Source organism: Anarrhichthys ocellatus, unplaced genomic scaffold (genome assembly GCF_004355925.1).
Source record: "Anarrhichthys ocellatus isolate YVR2014 unplaced genomic scaffold, GSC_Weel_1.0 scaffold65, whole genome shotgun sequence".
Classification (NCBI taxonomy): domain Eukaryota; kingdom Metazoa; phylum Chordata; class Actinopteri; order Perciformes; family Anarhichadidae; genus Anarrhichthys; species Anarrhichthys ocellatus.
Genome location: NW_022280095.1, coordinates 49022 through 68207, shown reverse-complemented (window position 1 = coordinate 68207; position 19186 = coordinate 49022). Strand labels below are relative to the sequence as shown.

The 19186-nt window shown below is 38.5% G+C and overlaps 3 protein-coding genes across 4 annotated transcripts in view; 2 read left to right on the top strand and 1 right to left on the bottom strand.

Annotated features, from left to right (window-relative positions):
* The window catches only part of chek1 (checkpoint kinase 1), a 5225-nt gene extending 4393 nt beyond the window's left edge, over positions 1-832 (bottom strand). The window contains exons 1-2 of the mRNA XM_031872702.1: positions 732-832; positions 388-453 (exon numbers count right to left, since the gene is read on the bottom strand). Of these exons, the coding sequence (XP_031728562.1) occupies positions 388-452 (65 nt within the window). The 5' untranslated portion in view covers position 453; positions 732-832. The remainder of the gene's footprint in view (positions 1-387; positions 454-731) is intronic.
* Positions 833-2145: 1313 nt separating this feature from the next.
* Positions 2146-11342, top strand: LOC116397383 (complement factor B-like). Its single transcript, XM_031872739.1, has 18 exons — positions 2146-2305; positions 2911-3117; positions 3201-3386; positions 3482-3658; positions 4589-4675; positions 4906-5045; positions 6347-6491; positions 6624-6749; positions 7173-7283; positions 7392-7529; positions 8181-8281; positions 8647-8779; positions 8920-9058; positions 9284-9360; positions 9798-9898; positions 9993-10113; positions 10230-10279; positions 10431-11342. Exons 1-18 carry the CDS (start codon positions 2248-2250, stop codon positions 10608-10610), a joined length of 2277 nt encoding a protein of 758 aa, XP_031728599.1. The 5' UTR covers positions 2146-2247; the 3' UTR covers positions 10611-11342.
* A 3423-nt stretch (positions 11343-14765) lies between these two features.
* Positions 14766-18858, top strand: layna (layilin a). 2 transcript variants are annotated; one of them, XM_031872709.1, is made up of 8 exons: positions 14766-15009; positions 15135-15155; positions 15336-15633; positions 16477-16634; positions 16718-16762; positions 16857-16919; positions 17056-17152; positions 17993-18858. In XM_031872709.1, the coding sequence occupies exons 1-8, from the start codon at positions 14934-14936 to the stop codon at positions 18702-18704; spliced, it is 1470 nt and encodes a 489-aa protein (XP_031728569.1). In that variant the 5' UTR covers positions 14766-14933; the 3' UTR covers positions 18705-18858. The 2 variants fall into 2 exon arrangements, with proteins under 2 accessions (XP_031728569.1, XP_031728570.1); XM_031872710.1 differs by lacking the exon at positions 15135-15155.
* The last annotated feature ends 328 nt before the right edge of the window (positions 18859-19186 follow it).

Sequence of the window (19186 nt, the reverse complement as noted above, 5' to 3'; positions counted from 1 at the left end):
ACACACACACACACACACACACACACACACACACACACACACACACGAGAGAGGGGAAGTCCAGTGAGGGGTTTTTAAGATGTCAAACATGGGAGAGTCACAAAGTGTTTTATTGCATATGAGACATAAAAAGTTATTCTTGTATTAACTAGGTAAGTAGGTAGTAGGAGCATCACATCAGCAGGGCCACAAGCTTAACTGTGTTATTGTTGCAATCATTGACTTAAATGTGTGTAAAAAGCTCTGTGCATTGAACAAACATGACACGTATTTCACCTAAAGACAAGGGTGTGAATAAAATAAAATAAAATGAGTTGTCTTAGATCATTTGCAGATGAAGAGGAGCATAATATTTTTTTCTATGTAATGATAGAAGAGGATTCATACTCTCCATAGGCTCCTTCTCCCAGTGTCTGAACAAGGTCCCAGTCTTGCACAAAAGGCACAGCCATGCTAAAAACAGAAACACACGGTCCTCGTCAAACAAACACATACCACAATTATATAATATAACATAACATAATATAATATATATATATATATATATATATATATATATATATATATATTCCAGGCTAATATTCACTCAGAGCTCTTATTTTAAATCAGGCTGATACTGTAACACTTGCGCCGTCTGTTAAATGTCTTTACATGATGAGAACGACACAGAACAAGCAACTTAAACAGAAAAATGTTGTCAACTCGTAACGTTAGTTAAATATTGTTCTTACCTGCACAGTCTTCCTCGTGCAACTGCGTTTTCCAAATAAGTGTGCACAGACAAACTTTTTCATGTGCCTGCGTCTGTCACGCCAGTGAATTTAGCACAAATTTGGCGCGTTGTTGTTTTACCGGCGATAACTTCCGCCATGTTCGTCATTTCCTGCATCTTTTTCTTCTTCGTGTGTTTAATGGCTCTCCGTCTCGGCCACTCGTTCTTTGTTTGCTGCACTATCGCCTCCTGCTGCCAAACAATCAAACAAAAAAAAATCTAAAATCACATTGTGACAGCCTTTCCAACTTCTTTTCATTGCTATGTACAAAATGGCCCATCTTACAGTAATACAATTTTTGAGGTACCCTGCTTCAAGAGGCTAAGTGCTTGAAATTGTAAAACTCCCACAGACTATATTATTACATGCTACAAATATATTGGATGCAACAAAGACTGAGGGCTTTGTAAAAGGCCTTGCCAGTGATGTAGTTTGTGCAGAAGGTGGTGTTAGAGGAGAGTCAAAGGAGTTATGTTGTTGGAAGGATGAATGTGTGAGCTTCATAGTAATCAGCCTATACTATTATGTGACACTTTGGACAGAAAGCAGGTAAAAACGTTTTCCCTTTAGACGTGCGTTCACTCAAACATTAAAATAAAAATTTAATTACTTAATTGTCACTGTCTGACCACAAAACGATGCAAAATGACCCGAAAAAAAGAGACACAAAATAATAAAAAATGACTTTGTACATGTTGTTGATCTTTCAGTTCACAAATATATTTATTTTTCACAAATTCAGAGTAATTTGAAAAAGACCTTCACATCTTGCAAATACGTCTGCTGACTGAGAAGATAGTTTAACAAATAATGAAAGATCGGTTAACCAGTCGGCATGGCTGTTCAATCAATAATTGAATCAATGTGTCAATAAGCAAATCCAAACAGTGCCTGCAGGTTTTGGGAAATGATGAAGTCAATGTTTGTATTTTCTCTTGGTTTCACAACTCTTGTTTTTTTATGCAACATGTGACAGTGTGTGTACACATTGTGGAAAATCCAGTCTACTTAAGGTCAGCACACAAAAACTGTGATTGTTCTAACCAGATTTGGAGTTTACTACAAAAGTCAAAATTAACAGGTAAGCTGAACCAAATTGAAATAATTTATTTAGAGGCTTTCAGAAGAAAGTGTCAAGTATTAGGAGTAGGAACCTAAGATGTTTTCTTTTCCTTTTTAATGAGTTTTGATATTCAAAAAGTAGCATCAGTTATTGCTATATAGTCCCTTGTTTGTTTCTACATTAGTCAAGTTGATTTAAAGTTAATTGTTTGAATCTAAAGTCTAATACAATGTTACGAATTTACGGGAAGTTGTGTGGGCAGTTTCTGTGACCCATACCATTGATTTCCTCTTATTTGTCATGAAGTTAATCAGTAATGGGATGGACTTTATGATTCCAGTCCCTCTCTCTGAACATCACTGTCCATCCTGCTAAATCTTCTCACTTTAATTCACCAGTTTAAGGTTCAACATGGGATTTTCAGTGCACTGGAGTTGGCTTACTGCGCTTTCATGTCTCCTCTGTATGGGTGAGCTACGTTTACTTTAGAAGATAATATACTTTATATGTCATTTTTACTTTCAAAATGTCGAAAATGTCCATGTATTTATATTTGCTGTAAAAGTTGAGCTGAGATTTTGTAAAACAGCTAGAACTAATAAACATGTAAATGTTCTCATTTTTTATTCTTGAAATAATTCACAACAGCCTTTTTCAAAACAATTATGTATTTTTGGTCAACAGCATTAGAAATAACAACAATGCATATAACTATTAGAAATGTAATACTGCTACTGAAAACAGTTATCAAAGTAAAATTCCAGTGGACAAATCCAATATTTTGTCTCCAGTTATAATGTGTTCTTCCTGAAATGGTTTCTATTAAATGGATCATCAGTTTTTAAAAGCTATGATGAAGACTTTGCTGTCAGCTTATTTTCTTAATGTAAATGTTCATGTTCCTAATATGTGCTGTTCATAGTGCCAACTTTAAACAGCATGAATATTGTTTTCTTCGTCAGAAAGGCTAGATACTGATGTGTTTAAGGGGCAGCTTGTGAAATCTATTACTTAGCTCTGGAGGGTATTATTATATTTTAAAGTAAAGCTCCAAAACGGTCTTTTATTTTTCAGGAGGTGAAGTTCGTTGTGATTGCACAGAGGAGAAAATACAAATTCAAGGAGGTCGTTACACACTGACTAAGCAGCTGACGATAGGAAGCATGTTGATCTATCACTGTCTTGAGGGCTACTATCCACACCCCTATTTGACCCGCCATTGCCAGCCTGATGGCACCTGGACAAAACCACCCAGAAGACATGACCCTCAGAGATGCAAGGGTGAGTGATGTGATGATGATGTTTCTCACTTTGCCTCGGGCTGCCTGCTCCACATGATGACCCAAATCCTTTTTGTTTTGCAGTTGTTGAATGCCCTGACCCCTTTGTGCTGCAGTACGGAAACGTCTCCCCTCCTGAAGAGAGGTACTTTGTGAACAATGAGACCACGTATGAGTGCTACTCTGGATACACAATGCGAGGCTCATCCAAACGGGTATGCTTACCAAATGGGAAGTGGAGCGGCTCCACTCCCATCTGTAGCCGTGACTGTAAGTCCTGAACAGCCATCTACTCAGGTTTGGGATACATTCTCATTGGCGGTCGTTTTCATGACTCGTCTTTGGTCTTTTTTTTGTTACCACAGCAGGGGACAATTGTGCTGATCCGGGAATCCCAGCCGGCGCCTCAAGAACAGGGAGCATATTTGGAATTGACGATACAGTGAAATACAGCTGCAACGGCAAACTGTTTTTGGTGGGGTCGAAAGAAAGAGTGTGTCAGGAGAACGGCCAGTGGACTGGCAAAGAGCCAGCATGCTACTGTAAGACAAAAAACAAAAAACTGTTCACATTCTGGGTCATTTGATCAAAGTTTTGCTATGAACAGGTTTTTCTAGTAGTCAATATACACACCTGAAAAAAAGAATGCTGCAACATTCATAAACAATGGCTGAACCTCTCAAATAGATTACAGGAATTAATGTCCCCAGAACTCTCAAACACTCAAAAGTTACAACTAATGAGCAACAATGTTTAATTTTTCTTTTCAGTTATTTATCCCTCATTTATTTTAAAGACAGTCAGTGAGTCAGTAAATGTCACTGTCTCTGTGGTAAACAGGCCAGGTGAAGCAACCTGCCTCTTAACATGAAACAGATTATATGTTGAACGTCACCCCATCTCAATACCTTGGTCCAAAAGGTAAAATTTGGTAACTTAATGTTCAAACCTGAGAGTATTAACATGCGAAGCACACCAATAACCATTTTTGTCTATTTGATGCGACCACTCGCCTTCACACACTGGTCCTTGTTGCTACTACCATGAGAGTGTAGATTTAGAGCCAATGAGAAGTATCTCAGTTGTACTACTGTTGAGTTTTAGGTAGTTGTTTTTCATCCGTATCAGTACATCATGGAGACAGGCAGTAAGGGTACTGGAGAGGAGAGTAGAAAGGGGCTTTGTAAACAAATATAGCTGTGTATCGTCAGCATAACAATGAAGATGTGGCCAAGATGGAGGAGGCAAGTTCTGAACAGGAGTGGCCCCAACACTGTACCCTGTGGAACTCCATGTTGCACAGTAAAGTTTTTCTGAGTGATGATTCAGAATCTGAACAAAATGCAGGAACAACAGAGTAGGTCAAGGATATGGCCTTTGGTGCTTATTTTTTCTTGCCTTTTCTTCAGTACCACTACACCGAGTCACAATTATAACACATTTCTGTTTATGTTGCTTTTTGCTTCTTGCAGACAGACACACCTATGACACTTCTTTGGAGGTTTCAGAGGCATTTGGCAGCGCGATCAAAGACAGCCTCACTACTTTAGAGCCCTTAGGTAAGTTCACGGAGCTAATCACAATATTAGCAATATTTAATAGCAATGTTATATAATATTGTCCTGCTATTACATCATATTTTTGTAAAAAGGGATGTATAATTCATTTATAATAATAATGTATCTATAGTTTTTAGTTAACTCCATCAAAGCTCTATAGAAACAGTTACAGATGAATATGTAATTTAATATGTATGGTACAATAACAGTGTTTGTTATGGATTGTTCAGATGACACACAGGACGGGAGGAAAATCAGGATTTCAAAAAATGGGACACTTAACATCTATATTGCAGTGGATATTTCTGAGAGCATCGAAGACGCTCACGTCGAGAGCGCAAGAAATGCAATCAAAGCACTTATTTCAAAGGTAAGAAACAAGCAGCTTTCCTCTTGATTAAAGATGAGCGACAAGTGAGTTTTATTCAAAATTATACATCAGTACACGTTAAAAGTTTTACAGCATTTTTTAAAGTGAGAGGGCAATCGCCACAGAATAGCATCACTGACAATATGCTGAATTTGCCAACAGTCAGCAGCATCTTGCTGCCACTGGAGATGTCAGATTGTTTTTGCTGATTATTGGCTCAGCTTAGAGGATGCATATGGGGTGAAAGTACTGACTTGATGGATGCTGGCAATGAATTTGCTGAGTTGTTAAAACATGTTAGACTACTCTGGACATTTGATCAATCATTTGATCTTTTAAGTAATACAATGATATGTTATAGTTTGTATTGGGTATGACAGAGGAAGCCATAGTATTACTTATGGGTCAAAAATGTCATGTAGATATTGAGGAACTTTTAAGTATAAATTGAAATCAGTTTTCTGCTCTGCCTGTGAACTAAATAAGTTGCCGCTCATTCAGATCAAATCAACACCAAAGGACAGAGCTCCCTTTGCCGTGTTTTTCTTGTTTTTCTTGATTTAATTTTTAAATGGTATTTCATATTTTGAAAAGAAGCAGGATGATATAACATGTCAAGTTTTAAATATGTATCTAATTATTTCACAGTTTCGTGGCTATATTATATAAAATATGACTGCATTCATTCGTGTGATTATTTATTATTATTTATTGGATGTATTACTCTTTGGGCCCCATGCATCTGCAACAGACAGTTTTATTACTTCACTACACTTCAGCGATAAATACATTTCTCTTATTTTCTACTGCATTGGCTTTTTGTATGTTACTGTCATGATACTACTTGGTAGTGGGTTTCACAATGTAAAGCCATAAACTGAATCATATTTTGGCGTGGGCAGACATATGAAGCCTTTTACATTGTCTGACACACTGTTAGAAGTACATTTGGCACACTGCACATAACATGTACAAACATAATCCCACACCATTTGGCTAACAGCACAACAGCCCATTAAAAGTAAATTGCATTATGAATTACGTGTCATAATCTTGACTGATGCTTCTTGGCATGAGTGCCTTGGCTTGCTGTCAATGCACACTACGGGATTCTCTTTCTGCTGATAAATGAAATCAATTACTCAACAAAATAACAACCATAAGCAGTTTGATGCATTAGGAGGTGTTGCATCAACAAAATATTTCACGTTTGCATGTGTTTACAAAATTGTGTCAGAAGTTCACACAATACTAAAAATCATCCACCTTGTATTTAACTGATTTGCTTTATTTCTCCACAGATTTCATCCTTTTCTGTGTCTCCAAACTATGAAATAGTCTTTTTCTCAGCAGAAGTGTTTGAAGTTGTCAACATTCTTGATTTTTTTGATAAAAAAATAGAACCCAGCACCATCTTGGATAAAGTGAACAATTTTAAAGTGGACGGTAAGTCAAATAAATAAAAAAATATTGTTGAAAATACAGTTTGATTACACAGCTTGACCTATGTTTTACTGTGTGTGTGTGTGTGTGTGTGTGTGTGTGTACGTGTGTGTGTGTTTGTGTTTTGACTCAAAGGTAGAAACACTGGAACAGATTTGAACGCCCTCTTTATGAGATTCTTGGAGAGAATGTCTATCATAAAGCGACGAGCTGAAGAAGGTTTTAAGGAACATCGTCATGTCCTTATGATCTTTTCAGACGGTAATATCAGCCACTTGGCATATTAAATTACTTCAGCAGTGAAGCTGCCAATTTCCTTAGCTGAAGGCAAATAATGGATTTAAAAATTCATGCTGCAGTTCTTTGAAGGAATAGTTTAACATTTTGAGAAATCAATCTCCTCATCTTACTCAGCAAGAAAGCAAATAAATGTATTTCCCAATATGTCAGATTATTCCTTTAATATTCATTAATTTACCATTTTACTATATTCCCATTACTTCTACTTCCCTTGATTTAAAATGTATGTGCAATCAAATCAGCTCTGATTTCAAATCATGGTACGTAAATAAGCATGTTAGTTAAAATATCATTGATAGACGCTAAAAGCAGTAAAAAAATGATGAATATCAAATACAGCTGCTGTACATCATTTTAATAACACACTGGTTTGTTTCATTGCAGGTGCTTATAATATGGGCGGATCACCAGAACCTACAGTGGCAAAAATAAAGAACATGGTCTACATGAGCCAGGCTGCTGAACAGAAGACTGAATCAAGAGAGGATTATCTGGGTGAGTTTGATTTTGATTTTCATCATTCAGCCATGTGCTATATTGTCAGTAACATTTCATTGTTATACAATAAGGCCTAGCTGGCTGCTACATTTCATTCTGTTGCAGACATTTATATGTTTGGCATTGGAGCTGAGATCTTTGATGACGACCTGCAGCGGCTCACAGCAGTGGGTAGCGGTGGCAAGCATTACTTCAGAATGAAGGACATTAAAGATTTAGAAAAGACCTTTGATGAAATAATTGGTAAGTCTTCTTTTAAAATTGAAGGAAGAATGCTGAAGATGGGGATTTGAGGAATATATATATACTTATATTCTTATAAGGGCATTGTATCTCCATTGAGATACAGATTGAATGTCATGGTGATTCCCTGAATTAACTTCTGTGCCACAAGCACATTCATGTTCACCTCATGATGAATTGTAATAACTTTAGTATATTTACTTTTTCTTAAGCGCAATCATCAGGTCAAAACTTATATTTGTCCCGTATTTTGGCTTATGAGCAGAAACCTGTGACACATCAGCTGTACTTTATTTCAGCTCAAAGCTGCTGCGATAAGTCGGCTACAGCCTCATACAGCAGCTAGCATGGCTGTAGACTCTTAATCTTATTATTTCACCATTTTCTCTTCCTAAAAGACAATATTTTATGCTGGTGACTTTGCAGTGGAAACCAAAAAAAGTTGGAAAAAACATTAACAGATTGAAATCATATGTGAAAATATGTCTTGCAATTTTTTGATGACACCTACCTCTTGTTCCTATTAAGGTTTAATGTATAAAAACAACAAAAGCAACAAAAGTATTGAGCCTTTGCTTTAAACTGATACCAACATGTACTAAATATAATGACATGAGCAACATTGATTGGGTTATTGTTTTTTTTATGCAGATGAAGAAGAAGTCCAGGGTCTATGTGGTCTCTACAAGAACTATAACGTAACAGAAGACGCCAGGAAAAGGTATCCATGGTGGGCGGTAGTTACTGTCCAGGTAAATAATGTTTCAGTATTTCATTTAACTTCATGATTCATCTGTGAAATATGTTTGCAAGCCTGAATATGTGAATCACAATCGTTTACATAATGATTTAGGCATCAGAATGTCCAAAAATGTTCACTGCTTGTATTTGACCACAGCAATTAGTCAAATAAAAAGAATATTCTTTAGACGAAATTGTTGAGAAATATTGGGCCTCGTGACAACAAAGAGGAGTCAGACCTTCGGATGTAGGATTTCATTAGAAAACTGTTCATTATGTACCGCCATGCCGCGTTGTCCATGTTGTTGGTTTTTACAGTGGTGTTATTCTGTGTCATAAACTAAATGATACATTTATCTGCCTTTTAATCTTGAAGCATGAAGGAGTGCTAAAGAACTGCATGGGCTCTCTGGTGACCCCGAGGTTTATCTTGACTGCCGCTCACTGCTTCACATTTGAAACTTTACCCGAGCACGTCAGAGTTGAGATAGATGATGGACAGGGCAGAGGTAATGATCAATGTTTGTTCACTCATGCCACTTTATTTAGTTATCGGAACGCAACACAATAGGTGTTACAGTATTGCCATGAATATTACCAGGTTTTTCAGTAACCATAAAGAAAACACTTGATTGTGTCTCTTTTACAGTGAAAAAAGTTAAAACTTTCAAACTACACCCAAACTACAATATTACGGGAAAAGTGCATAAAGGTGTGACGGAGTTCTATGACTATGATGTGGCTCTCATCCAACTGATCGGCGATGTTAAAATCTCCAGCGCTGCAAGGTGAGAATTTGTGTCCTACAAACACTGTCATTCGTACTCGACTTGATGTTACATTGTCAGTCCTGCCTGGGGGTTTATTAATAAAACACACATGCACAAACTAGTAAACAGATCAATTCTGTCCTCGAGAAAACGTTATAGGCCTATTGTATTTTATGAATGAACATGTGTTAAAAGTTATTTACTTTCCTCTCCATGTTGTATTGATTTTGGTGTCTCTTCCAGACCTATTTGCATACCTTGCACTCAGGAGACCAGTGGTGCTCTAAAACTGGTTGGCATATCCACCTGCATGCAACAAGGTGAGGTAACTCGACTAACATGCTGCAACACTACTTGCTCTTCATGGATAACACCAAAATCTTATCTACCTGTTTAAATTGATTCTGACAGTTTCAAAATAAACCATAATTGACCATTCGTTAAGCTCCCCGCCCCTCGGTTAGTGTCGCTATGGCACATTTGTAGTTATGAAAATGGTGGCAGACATAGCAAGATATAATACAAGACGCTAACACTCAAAACATGCAGGGCTGTTCTTTCACTGTAGTATAGAGGTAATTAGTCCTAGTATTATTTGAATGAGTTTGATTATATTCTACCATAAAAGATCAAGAATAACAAATAAATGCATCCTATTCATATAAAATATGTCAATATAGTAGCCATGCAGTTTAATAAAATACCTCTACAGCCTCAGGTACAATTTAATGTATTTTTTTGTGTTCTCTTATTACAGAGCAGATTCTGTTCAAGACTCATCTTGAAAGACTCAATTTCCTGACCAAGACAGGAGGCACGGTAGCTGAAAAAGAGGTCCATGCTAAGCTGGGTGAAACTGTGAGTTGAGCTGTGTTGTGCGCTTTCGTCATTAGTCACTCCAAACCTAAAAGTCACTTTGAGCTGTGGTTCTTCCTCCATCTCACAAATGCAGAGAGGTGAGTGCATCAAACATGCACTGGAGGCACCAGGCATAACAACTCGTAATCTAAGTGATGTCATGACTGATAACTTCCTGTGCACTGGTGGTTCCAGAGATAATATAGCATGTCAAGGTATGTTCCCTCCATGTTATTTCTCTACTTCAAGAGAGCTGCTTCTGAGGCCCATTATTATCAAGGATTTAAGGTGGATTTTGGGTTTAACCATCTGGGTCTGTTTGTTTGGACAGGTGACTCTGGAGGTGCTGTGTTCAAGGACTATGAGCTTCGCACAATACAGGTACACAGACGTTTTTTCCCGTGTATCCAACAGTATATAACTAATGAGTCTCACCTGTTGGCAACAGGAAAATAAAATGAAATTAATTAACTAATGTAATTTGATCATGTAAGTTAGTTATAGTCGACTTAACCAACAATTTCTTGCACAGGTTGCACTGGTCAGCTGGGGAACCACGAATTTGTGCAAGCCAGGTAATCGTCTTGTTGAGTCAAAAGGGAACTCCAGAGATTTCCACATTAATCTTTTCAGGGTTCTACCTTTTCTCAAATCGATCCTTGGAAATGACGACCAGGATGAATACGCACCACTTCAGTTTTTGAGTGACTAAAATGTATTTGTATACTGTACTTTGTTTTGCCATTTGAGATTTGTGTTTAAACACACTGGTTAATGTTATTTTGCTTTATCAGACTGTGTGTTCATAATGAAAAGATTCAATTTTCAGATAACGTTTTCTCGTCAAAAGCATACTACATACCCTCCGTTCTCCAAATGCACAATTACAGTAATGTAAATAGTTATCAGTTAAATTGTTCTGTGCTTTATCATCATTTATTCAGTATTGTCAGTGATCAATCAGAATGTGAAAAGGAAGTTAATAAATTAACTTAAAACTGTGTCTTAAAGTTTTCATCCGATTAGCGATATGACAGTATATTGACGATTGTGCCCAAAGCTGCAAAACAATTTGCACATCTGCTTTCATGGCAAAATTGTGTGTTTATATGATTATTTGTATTATTGTGATAATTTACCTCTGTTTTTTAGGTAGTACATTCGCTGGATCAGCCAGAACCGACACTCCTTATCCATAAATAGTTCATAGATCTTCAAAAACAATATGATACGAATGAAATGACCTGACATGAAAAAACCCATACTGTCATTTACCCCCTACATTGGACCATCACAGAAAAACCAAGCATTGAGCTTAATGATTTAAAGTTTAATTTGGACCAGCTGATGCACAATTCACAACTTGACCAAACAAACTCATAAACCAGATGTAAGCTAGATGACGACCACTGACACCATGAATCTCTCATGAACTGGCACCAGTGAGAGTGGTCAATGAGAGAGTCTTGTCAAACACGGGCGTAGCAGCTCGGCTACAGTCGTGACAGGTTAGTGCAGTGCAATATCAACGCATAATAATGCAGACTTATATGTTTTCTCATTGCCTCTATGATGAAAGAAATAAGTACCTTTTATTTAGAAAAAAAGGGATTTATAATAAAATCTGAGGTAGAAATGTTGTTTTCATAATATTCATTTACACATGGTTTGTGCATTCACAATCACAGGTTATTAAATTATTTCCTTCTCAGGCTTTTTCCAAAATTGTCTAAAAAAAGACGCGACTTAAGGAATTATTACAGCACTTAAAAGGTTCCCTGAAAACTCTTTTATGGAGCAGCTCTGCTGATAGAGCCGTCCAGCTCTCCTGCAGGTCAGTGACTCAGGACTCATTCCCAGCTCTCTGTGCAGGCCTACGCAATGCGGACACTCAGCCTGGCGATGTGCCAGCATAGATTATTCAAATTGAATTTATTGGAAATTTAAGTTCTTTTTCTGGTGCGTAATTAAGTTTTTTCCTTCTCCTTCTGGCTTTGAGATGGAAATGAACTGCGCTTGTCATTCATTGCCGTGTCTTTACAACCCACAAACAAACAAGGCCATTGCATTACAAATGATTTGTTGTGGTCAGGGCAAGTTTATGGCTTCAAATCAAATGTTATTTTACTGTCTAACTATGATCTGTTGACAATTACGCTGTCAGGCTTCGCTCCAGTTAAAATGTACGTTTTGCAATTCTCTTTACTATTGCATATTGGCTAAATGTCCAAACAACCAAAGAACGGTGGTGACTTTTCAACATAAATGTTTGGTTTCTCTGACATGGCGAAACGCCTCCCTTGTGTGTGAGGGAGTGTCTGTATGTGTGTGTGTAAAGGGGGTACGTTGGGTCAGTGATGTACTGGCTTCCCATGGGAACATTTATCTGGTTTCCTTTTAAGTAATTGGGAGAGAGGGAGGAAGTCAGTGGGATAAGAGGAGGAGGCAGAGACGGAGGAAGACAGACTGTAAGAGGAGGAACGAATGGGAGAGGCTTAATTGAATGAAACCCTCTCTCTGTCTCAGATGCTGTAAACAAGGTGGACATTTAAAACAAAGTTCATTCCTTATTGAATCCCTCTGAAGGACTCCGTTACCTCTTGGTCTTTTATTTTATTTCTCAAAGCATCACCAGCTAATGCCAACATCCACTACCCGCCTTCAATTTAAACAAACCATTTGACTGAAATCAATCTGTTGCACCTAAACTGATTTCTATCCAATCTGTTCTATCCAGCAGCATGCATGCAGACAGTATATTCAGGGTTGCCTCACCACCCCCCCGCCCCTATTCTTTCTTTTTTTCCCAACGCTAGCACACACAGCATATTCCTGATGAAGCATTCTGCTGTTTAAACTCTGGCTGATCTGTCTCTCTGCGAGCACTAAATCAACCTATATGGCCCATTTTAGAAATGACTACCATTAAGAACTGCATACATACACTTTCCCCCCCATTTGTGCTCAGGAGAGTGGGTCACGCTCACATGCAGGACGCTGGAATATTACATTTTATTGCAGGCATTATATTGACGAAAATCTCCCTTGTTACTAACCCGTACCTTCAAATATTCATCTGGATGATTAGGCATCTGTATGGGCTGAGTTTCTGAAATTAAATTAAACTCGTCAACAAATTCTATTTTCTGTGTTTTGTTCACTGTTTTTTTATTCATTTGTTTTTATTATTTAACAATCTTAATAAACAAAAAGTTCAACATTTTGGGAAATATGCTTTTCTGCAATCCTACGGTTTGGTGAGAAGTTTGATACCACCGATTTTCTGGTAAATATACTGCCAGCAGCTGGCTAAATTAGCTTAACATAAAGACATGAAAGAGACGGAAACAGACTGGCTCTGTCCAACAGAGACGATTACAGTCAATACAAAGTGGTCAACTAGCTCAAAGACTAGCTATCCTGGCTCGATCCAAAATAAATCAGACAGCCAGCACTTTTAGAGCTGTGTAACATGCAATATCTTGTTTATCATAACAAATTAATTGTGAGCATTAGAGGTGGTTCTGTTGTTTTCAGTCTTTGTGTAACAACTCAGAAATCATTGAACCCAAAAGCATGAATTCAAAGGCAATAATCAGTCCAATCCAATCCTTTTCGTCAGTCCCAAAAGACAAGGAGTCAAAAACCAGGCAGGCAGGTCAGGCAGATAAAACCAAGAAGTGACAGGCAAAAACTCTAAACAGGCAAGGAGACTGGCAGGCAGGATTAAACAGGTAATGGACCACCGAATCGCTAGGCATGGAGCTCCAGACAATCGGGCAGAAGCTTATGGAATCTGGGCTGCTTTGAGAAAGAGTGGCTGATGAGGATGATGATGACCAGGTGTGGAAATGGTGGGCAAGCTCAGGTGAGGATAATGAGCTGATAACAGGATCTGTAATGATGAGAGACCGTCAAGGCAAAAAACATGAAATAAAGTCACAATAAAGGGGAACTTGTGGCACTTTGTGCAAAGCTTACCAGCTGCTTACTTTAGCTTCGTATTTATTATAGTGGTAAATTACAAAATATATTTTTAATAATACTAGAAAAAAATCAGGGATGTTACATGGTTTTCTTGTGAACTGCATGTCAAATTCCCTGCTGTGATTTGTTGACTCATTTGATACATTTATCCTAACTAATGGTTACAGACCCTGAAATCCTTTTTCCATCCATCAGCCTATTATTCTGAGTGATGGAGTCCAACATTAACACATATTATTATGCAACTGTTTTTAGTCATTTTAAAACACAGATTGCCAGTATTTTGTTTTTATCTCTGCTCTGTTCACTGGTTTGAAGTGCTCAGGGCTCAGCTGGAAAAATGTGACGTCATGTATTTAGTACACATATGCACCAATTACGATTTAGCAACATTTGACTCAAAAACGGATGACGGTCTGAACTTAATTTAAATTGTTTTACAAATTTCATGTTGCACAGAAATATTTAGGCTTTAAAGAAACGGTATTGTCCCTCCTCCTGGATCTGTCCTTTGTACTTAAACACAAGAAGGGAAGAACACTGCAAGTCACCGTGAAGACGGACCCGAGAAAAATACTTTAAAATGTCCCTGATCGAGTTAGAGCAGATCATTTTCATGTAACACTTTTGTAATGATAATATCCAAAGCTTAAGTCACAAAGGACGCAGTGAAATCTGCCTCTTGTCAGCGTTTACGATGAGAAGCACTTGCACGATTAGATGTCTTGCAATCGATGCAGCCTCTTCTCCCAATCATTAAAACTGCTCTTAACAGATTACAGCCCCCCTCCCAAACACGCACAGTCTTTTCTCCTCCTCTTCCTGCTCCTCCTTCTGTCTCACATACTCTCCTTTTCAGCATATAGAACAGGAGACTTGCTTCTTTAGCACTTTTTTGCTTTCTCTTTGAATTTCATCCTTTTTAGGGCGTTTTCTTACACACTTCTCAAGGTTCAGCTGAAGTTCTTTGGTTGCACCAGACAGCCAGACAGCGGAATGAAAAAGACTAAACTAAAATACAAGAGGTGGTGGTGAACAGCTGACAAAGATGGACCTGCTGACAATCTTCTGTCACCTCCTGCTTTTATGTTTTGATCCATCTGCAGCCACAAGCCTCATTACAGGTAAGCTGCACACAGAAAACACAACACAGCTCAAAGACATGAACTTTTGACTCATTTGTGGATCCATCTTTGGTTTCTCCACGGCATGCCGTCCTCACTTCATGCTGTACTTTTGGCTCTTGAAGCGGATATATTCGAAGCCAGAGGTAGGCAACACTCTCCTCCTAAAAAAACAAATTGTACGGTATTAAAGGCTTGCACAACTAACTCCATCTCTATTGGGTGCAACATCTAACATAGACTATTAGCTCATGCTTGTGATATGTGAGGGAACATGTGAAGACAAGTATGTGTAATCGGGTACGTGTTTGTGTGCGTGGGTGCAGGTCAACGTGTGTGCAAGGCAGGAAAAGGCAGGCCGTGTTACAAGCTGGCCTATTTCTCTGAGCTCCGGCGGAGGCTGAACTTCGTAGAGGCAGAACTCGCCTGCAGACGGGACGGAGGACAGCTGCTGAGCGTGGAGTCGGCATCTGAGCAGAAGATCATAGAGCAGCTCATCGCAGAGCTCCGTCCAACTGATGGAGACTTCTGGATCGGTCTCCGCCGTAATCACGGAGACGAGGAAAGCAGCTCAGACTGCTCCTCGCAGTACTACTGGCTGGACGGCAGCAAGTCCACATTTAGGTGGGTGAGCGGTAACTAGAGGGTCGGGGGGTCAAGAGTTGATTTTAGAGCCATGAAGTGAAATATCAAATGGTTTTGCTCTCGTAAATCTTCATTGCTGATTGTATGATGAGGATTGAGTGGTAAATAAAGATGTGTCCTCATTTGTGCGGCCATCAAAGTTAATTTTGTTTTTATGATATGGTGCCTTATTAAAAAAACTTTCTTTGAGAAAAGGCTATAAAAATTATGTTTTTCTACAAAACCATTTTTTTGAGAGGCCAAAGTTTAAAAATGATAAAGGTTGATCATAGTATGATCAATGCTGATTTTTTTAAGGCTTTTATTGATTTTGAGAGTTAAAAAAAATCTGATGATATTTCAGCTGACAGTTTTTTTTCCAATATTTTTTTCAAAAAAGGATTAGGATTACATTTTTACAGTTTCAAAATGACCTGTAACATATTTTTACATTTCTGTACTGCAATTTATATTACTTGTTGGCCAATATATGTACAGTTACAGATAATAAGGAAATATAGGCCGATGCGTCAGATTACCTCAAATGATGTCTAAATACAAGCACGATACCTGTACAATAACCTTTTCTATGAAACCGTCTGAAACTAGCACTCTTTCAATTCTTTAATTAGGAACTATATCATCAAATAATAACTAAATACAATAAAAAAATCTGACCGGACATTTCACTAGTAGACTTCCAAAAAAGTTAGTTTTTTTACCTTTATATACCAAATTTATATTTGGGAATTAAAGTTTTTGTAAAGATTTCTGTTAAGGCCGCTTAGAGAAAAAGTGATAGTGTACATGTGCTTTGTGTGTGTGTGTGTGTGTTTGTTGTAGGAACTGGCATTGGGATGAGCCATCATGCGGCTATGAGGTGTGTGTGGTAATGTATCACCAACCGTCCGCTCCTCCCGGTCTCGGGGGTCTCTACATGTTCCAGTGGAACGACGACAATTGTGAAACCAAGAACAACTTCATCTGCAAATACACTGCAGGTCAATACTGACACAGAATTTCAATATTCTTTTACTCTGAAAATACTTGAATATAGTTGATCGTGATTATTTTTTCTACACAGAGAGGCCACTGGAACCATCCCCTTCTCCCAACTCCACTCAAACAAGTAAAATGTCACAAAATATGATGTAGCGGACATTTTGGATACTGTGAAAATCTTTGGTCATTATACAGTGTATATACGATGATTCTCATTACAGATGTTTTCCCTTCATCCGCGCTGCCGTGGAATCCAAGTGACCACAACCAGGACAGAAGTACAGGTGGACTGAAGATTCTTACTGATAAAACATTTTTCTGCAAAAGAGACGAGTACACACACTCTACTTTGATGCGCTTATCCAAACGACTTGACAGTCACTAAATCTGGATCACCCTGTTGTCTGCTTTCTCTTTAAGCGTTTAATTTGATTTACGTCATCATTCCCACCATTCCCCTGATACTGCTGTTACTGACAGTGATTGGAGTCTGCTGCTTCAAACTGCTTGCCAAACGGTGAGGATCTTGAACAAATGCAAATAATAAACACTTTGCTCTACAGTAACTAAAAAACATTAATATGGTTCAACAGTTCACCGTTTCATAGGACCAGCGATCAAGACACAACATCGTGTTGTTTATTCTAACATTTGCAAAAAAATGTTAGAATATGCATGTGCTAATTTACGCTGCTAATGTTAGCTCCACAGGTTTTCACGTAGAAACGTATTTTTAGAAAAGTATATCTCTTTCCAACTTCTCTGGGTAACGGGTGTCACTTTTACACAACATTCAAACATGACTAGCTCGAAATCCACAAAACCAGCCTGACAATGAAGAAAGTCTGAGACAATTGCGTCAGAGTCTTTGGAGCAGAGCCGGTTACTTGTCGGACCCGGTTCAGAGATGCTACGCTATGATTGGCCAGTCTGTCAAATCCCTTGAAAAGACCAAAACCAACAACGTTTCAGTCTTTTTTAATCTTCCGAACGCAGTCTTTGGCACTCAGCTCCAAGTCCAGTTTTTCCTACTGGCAACTAAATCTTTAAAATCGGCTCACAAATATTAGTTTAATTTTTTTTTTAAAGCTATACAATTTTCTCCGATTGCTGGGCACTGTAGTGTTTAGCAAGCGTTACTCAAACGGCGGGAAGTAGTGCATTTGCTGGGGACTATTTTCAACTGTGGATTGATACACAAGAGTGAGTACAAAAAATGTTTGAATCAGCACCTCACTTTCAATATAAAATTAAGATCATGAGCGCCAGGGAAACTGTTGCATCTGTTACATTCTCCACACCTTGGTTCAGGTTTCCTTCCATGTTAATGTATGCTTTTCTTCTGTGTGTGAGACAGAAGCAAGAAACAGCAGAAATCAGAATTGTGCCAGACAGAGCCGGGCCTCTGCCCCAACCCGGCTCCTACTGACATCTACAATGTCATTCACTCCCAGAAGGATGATGACCTGGTTTCAGCTCGCCCGCAGACCAAAAACACCTCCTTTTTATGCTCCTCCCCTGACACCCCGACAGGTGACTACGACAACCTGGGCGGTCGGGACACAGAGAGCGGCTTTGTGACGCTTGCCAGCACAGAGAGCGGCTTCCTCAACTTTGACCTCAATGATCTCAGCCTTGGGCGTCGTGCCACCCACGACTTCTACAACACCAGCTTGGGCCACTCTGGAAAGAGGGAGTTGAATGACAGCAGTCTGTGCAGCACCGGCCACAGAGAGTTCTACGACAGGAGTCTAGGTCGTCGTACGACAAAGAGCGAGCATTACGGCAGCAGTGTGCATGCAGACCATGGATTGCATGATGGCAGCATCAGAGGAGGGAGTGACCTCTATGATCCCAAACTGAGGCCTGGAACTCACACGGTAAAAGCCGACCTCTATCAGACATACATCACCAACGGCAAAGAAGACACTTACCAAACCAACCTGGGAACATATGGAAACCGAAAATCCTACCAAGCAAATCTGGATTGCTACAGAAATGGCCTGAATCTTGATGTCGGCAGGAGATACTTCAACGAACAAGACTGGATCAACAGAGAAAACTACTGATCCTTTGAACAGCTCCTTTACTGTGTATACAGCCGTGTATGTGTGATTGTGGACGGAGACAACAGAACTACGCACATACGTGAATTGTTTGTATGGTATATTTCTGAGGTCTTTTAGGGGATTTAAATCAGATGAGGAAATAATCTAATTGTATCTCTCTCTCTCATATATATATATATATATATATATATATATATATACTGTATATTTGTTGTTTGTATAAGGTAATTAGTTCGGACAGAATAGGATCTTAACATTATAGCTCACCTACCCAAATTACAAAAAACATTTTCTCACTTATCTTTAGTCGTGTGTAGCAATGCTGATACTTCGGGTTTGAATTACTCACGTTTTGTGACATCCCTCCCTGAGATTTCTGCCTCCAACCCAATTAAAATAGAGGTGAATGAACTGTTGTTTGTGGCGGTCAGAGTTTTGGGGAATTACATTTAAATAATTCAACAGCATCTTTCCAGAAACAA

Bases quoted from the DNA above. Each gene is read 5' to 3' on its own strand.
- LOC116397383 (XM_031872739.1), top strand. From the start codon at position 2,248: ATGGGATTTTCAGTGCACTGGAGTTGGCTTACTGCGCTTTCATGTCTC. The intron at 7,284-7,391 runs GTGAGTTTGATT...ATTCTGTTGCAG, and splicing joins ATCAAGAGAGGATTATCTGG to ACATTTATATGTTTGGCATT. The intron at 9,899-9,992 runs GTGAGTTGAGCT...TCACAAATGCAG, and splicing joins ATGCTAAGCTGGGTGAAACT to AGAGGTGAGTGCATCAAACA.
- layna (XM_031872709.1), top strand. From the start codon at position 14,934: ATGGACCTGCTGACAATCTTCTGTCACCTCCTGCTTTTATGTTTTGAT. The intron at 15,156-15,335 runs GTAGGCAACACT...GCGTGGGTGCAG, and splicing joins GGATATATTCGAAGCCAGAG to GTCAACGTGTGTGCAAGGCA. The intron at 15,634-16,476 runs GTGGGTGAGCGG...TGTTTGTTGTAG, and splicing joins GGCAGCAAGTCCACATTTAG to GAACTGGCATTGGGATGAGC.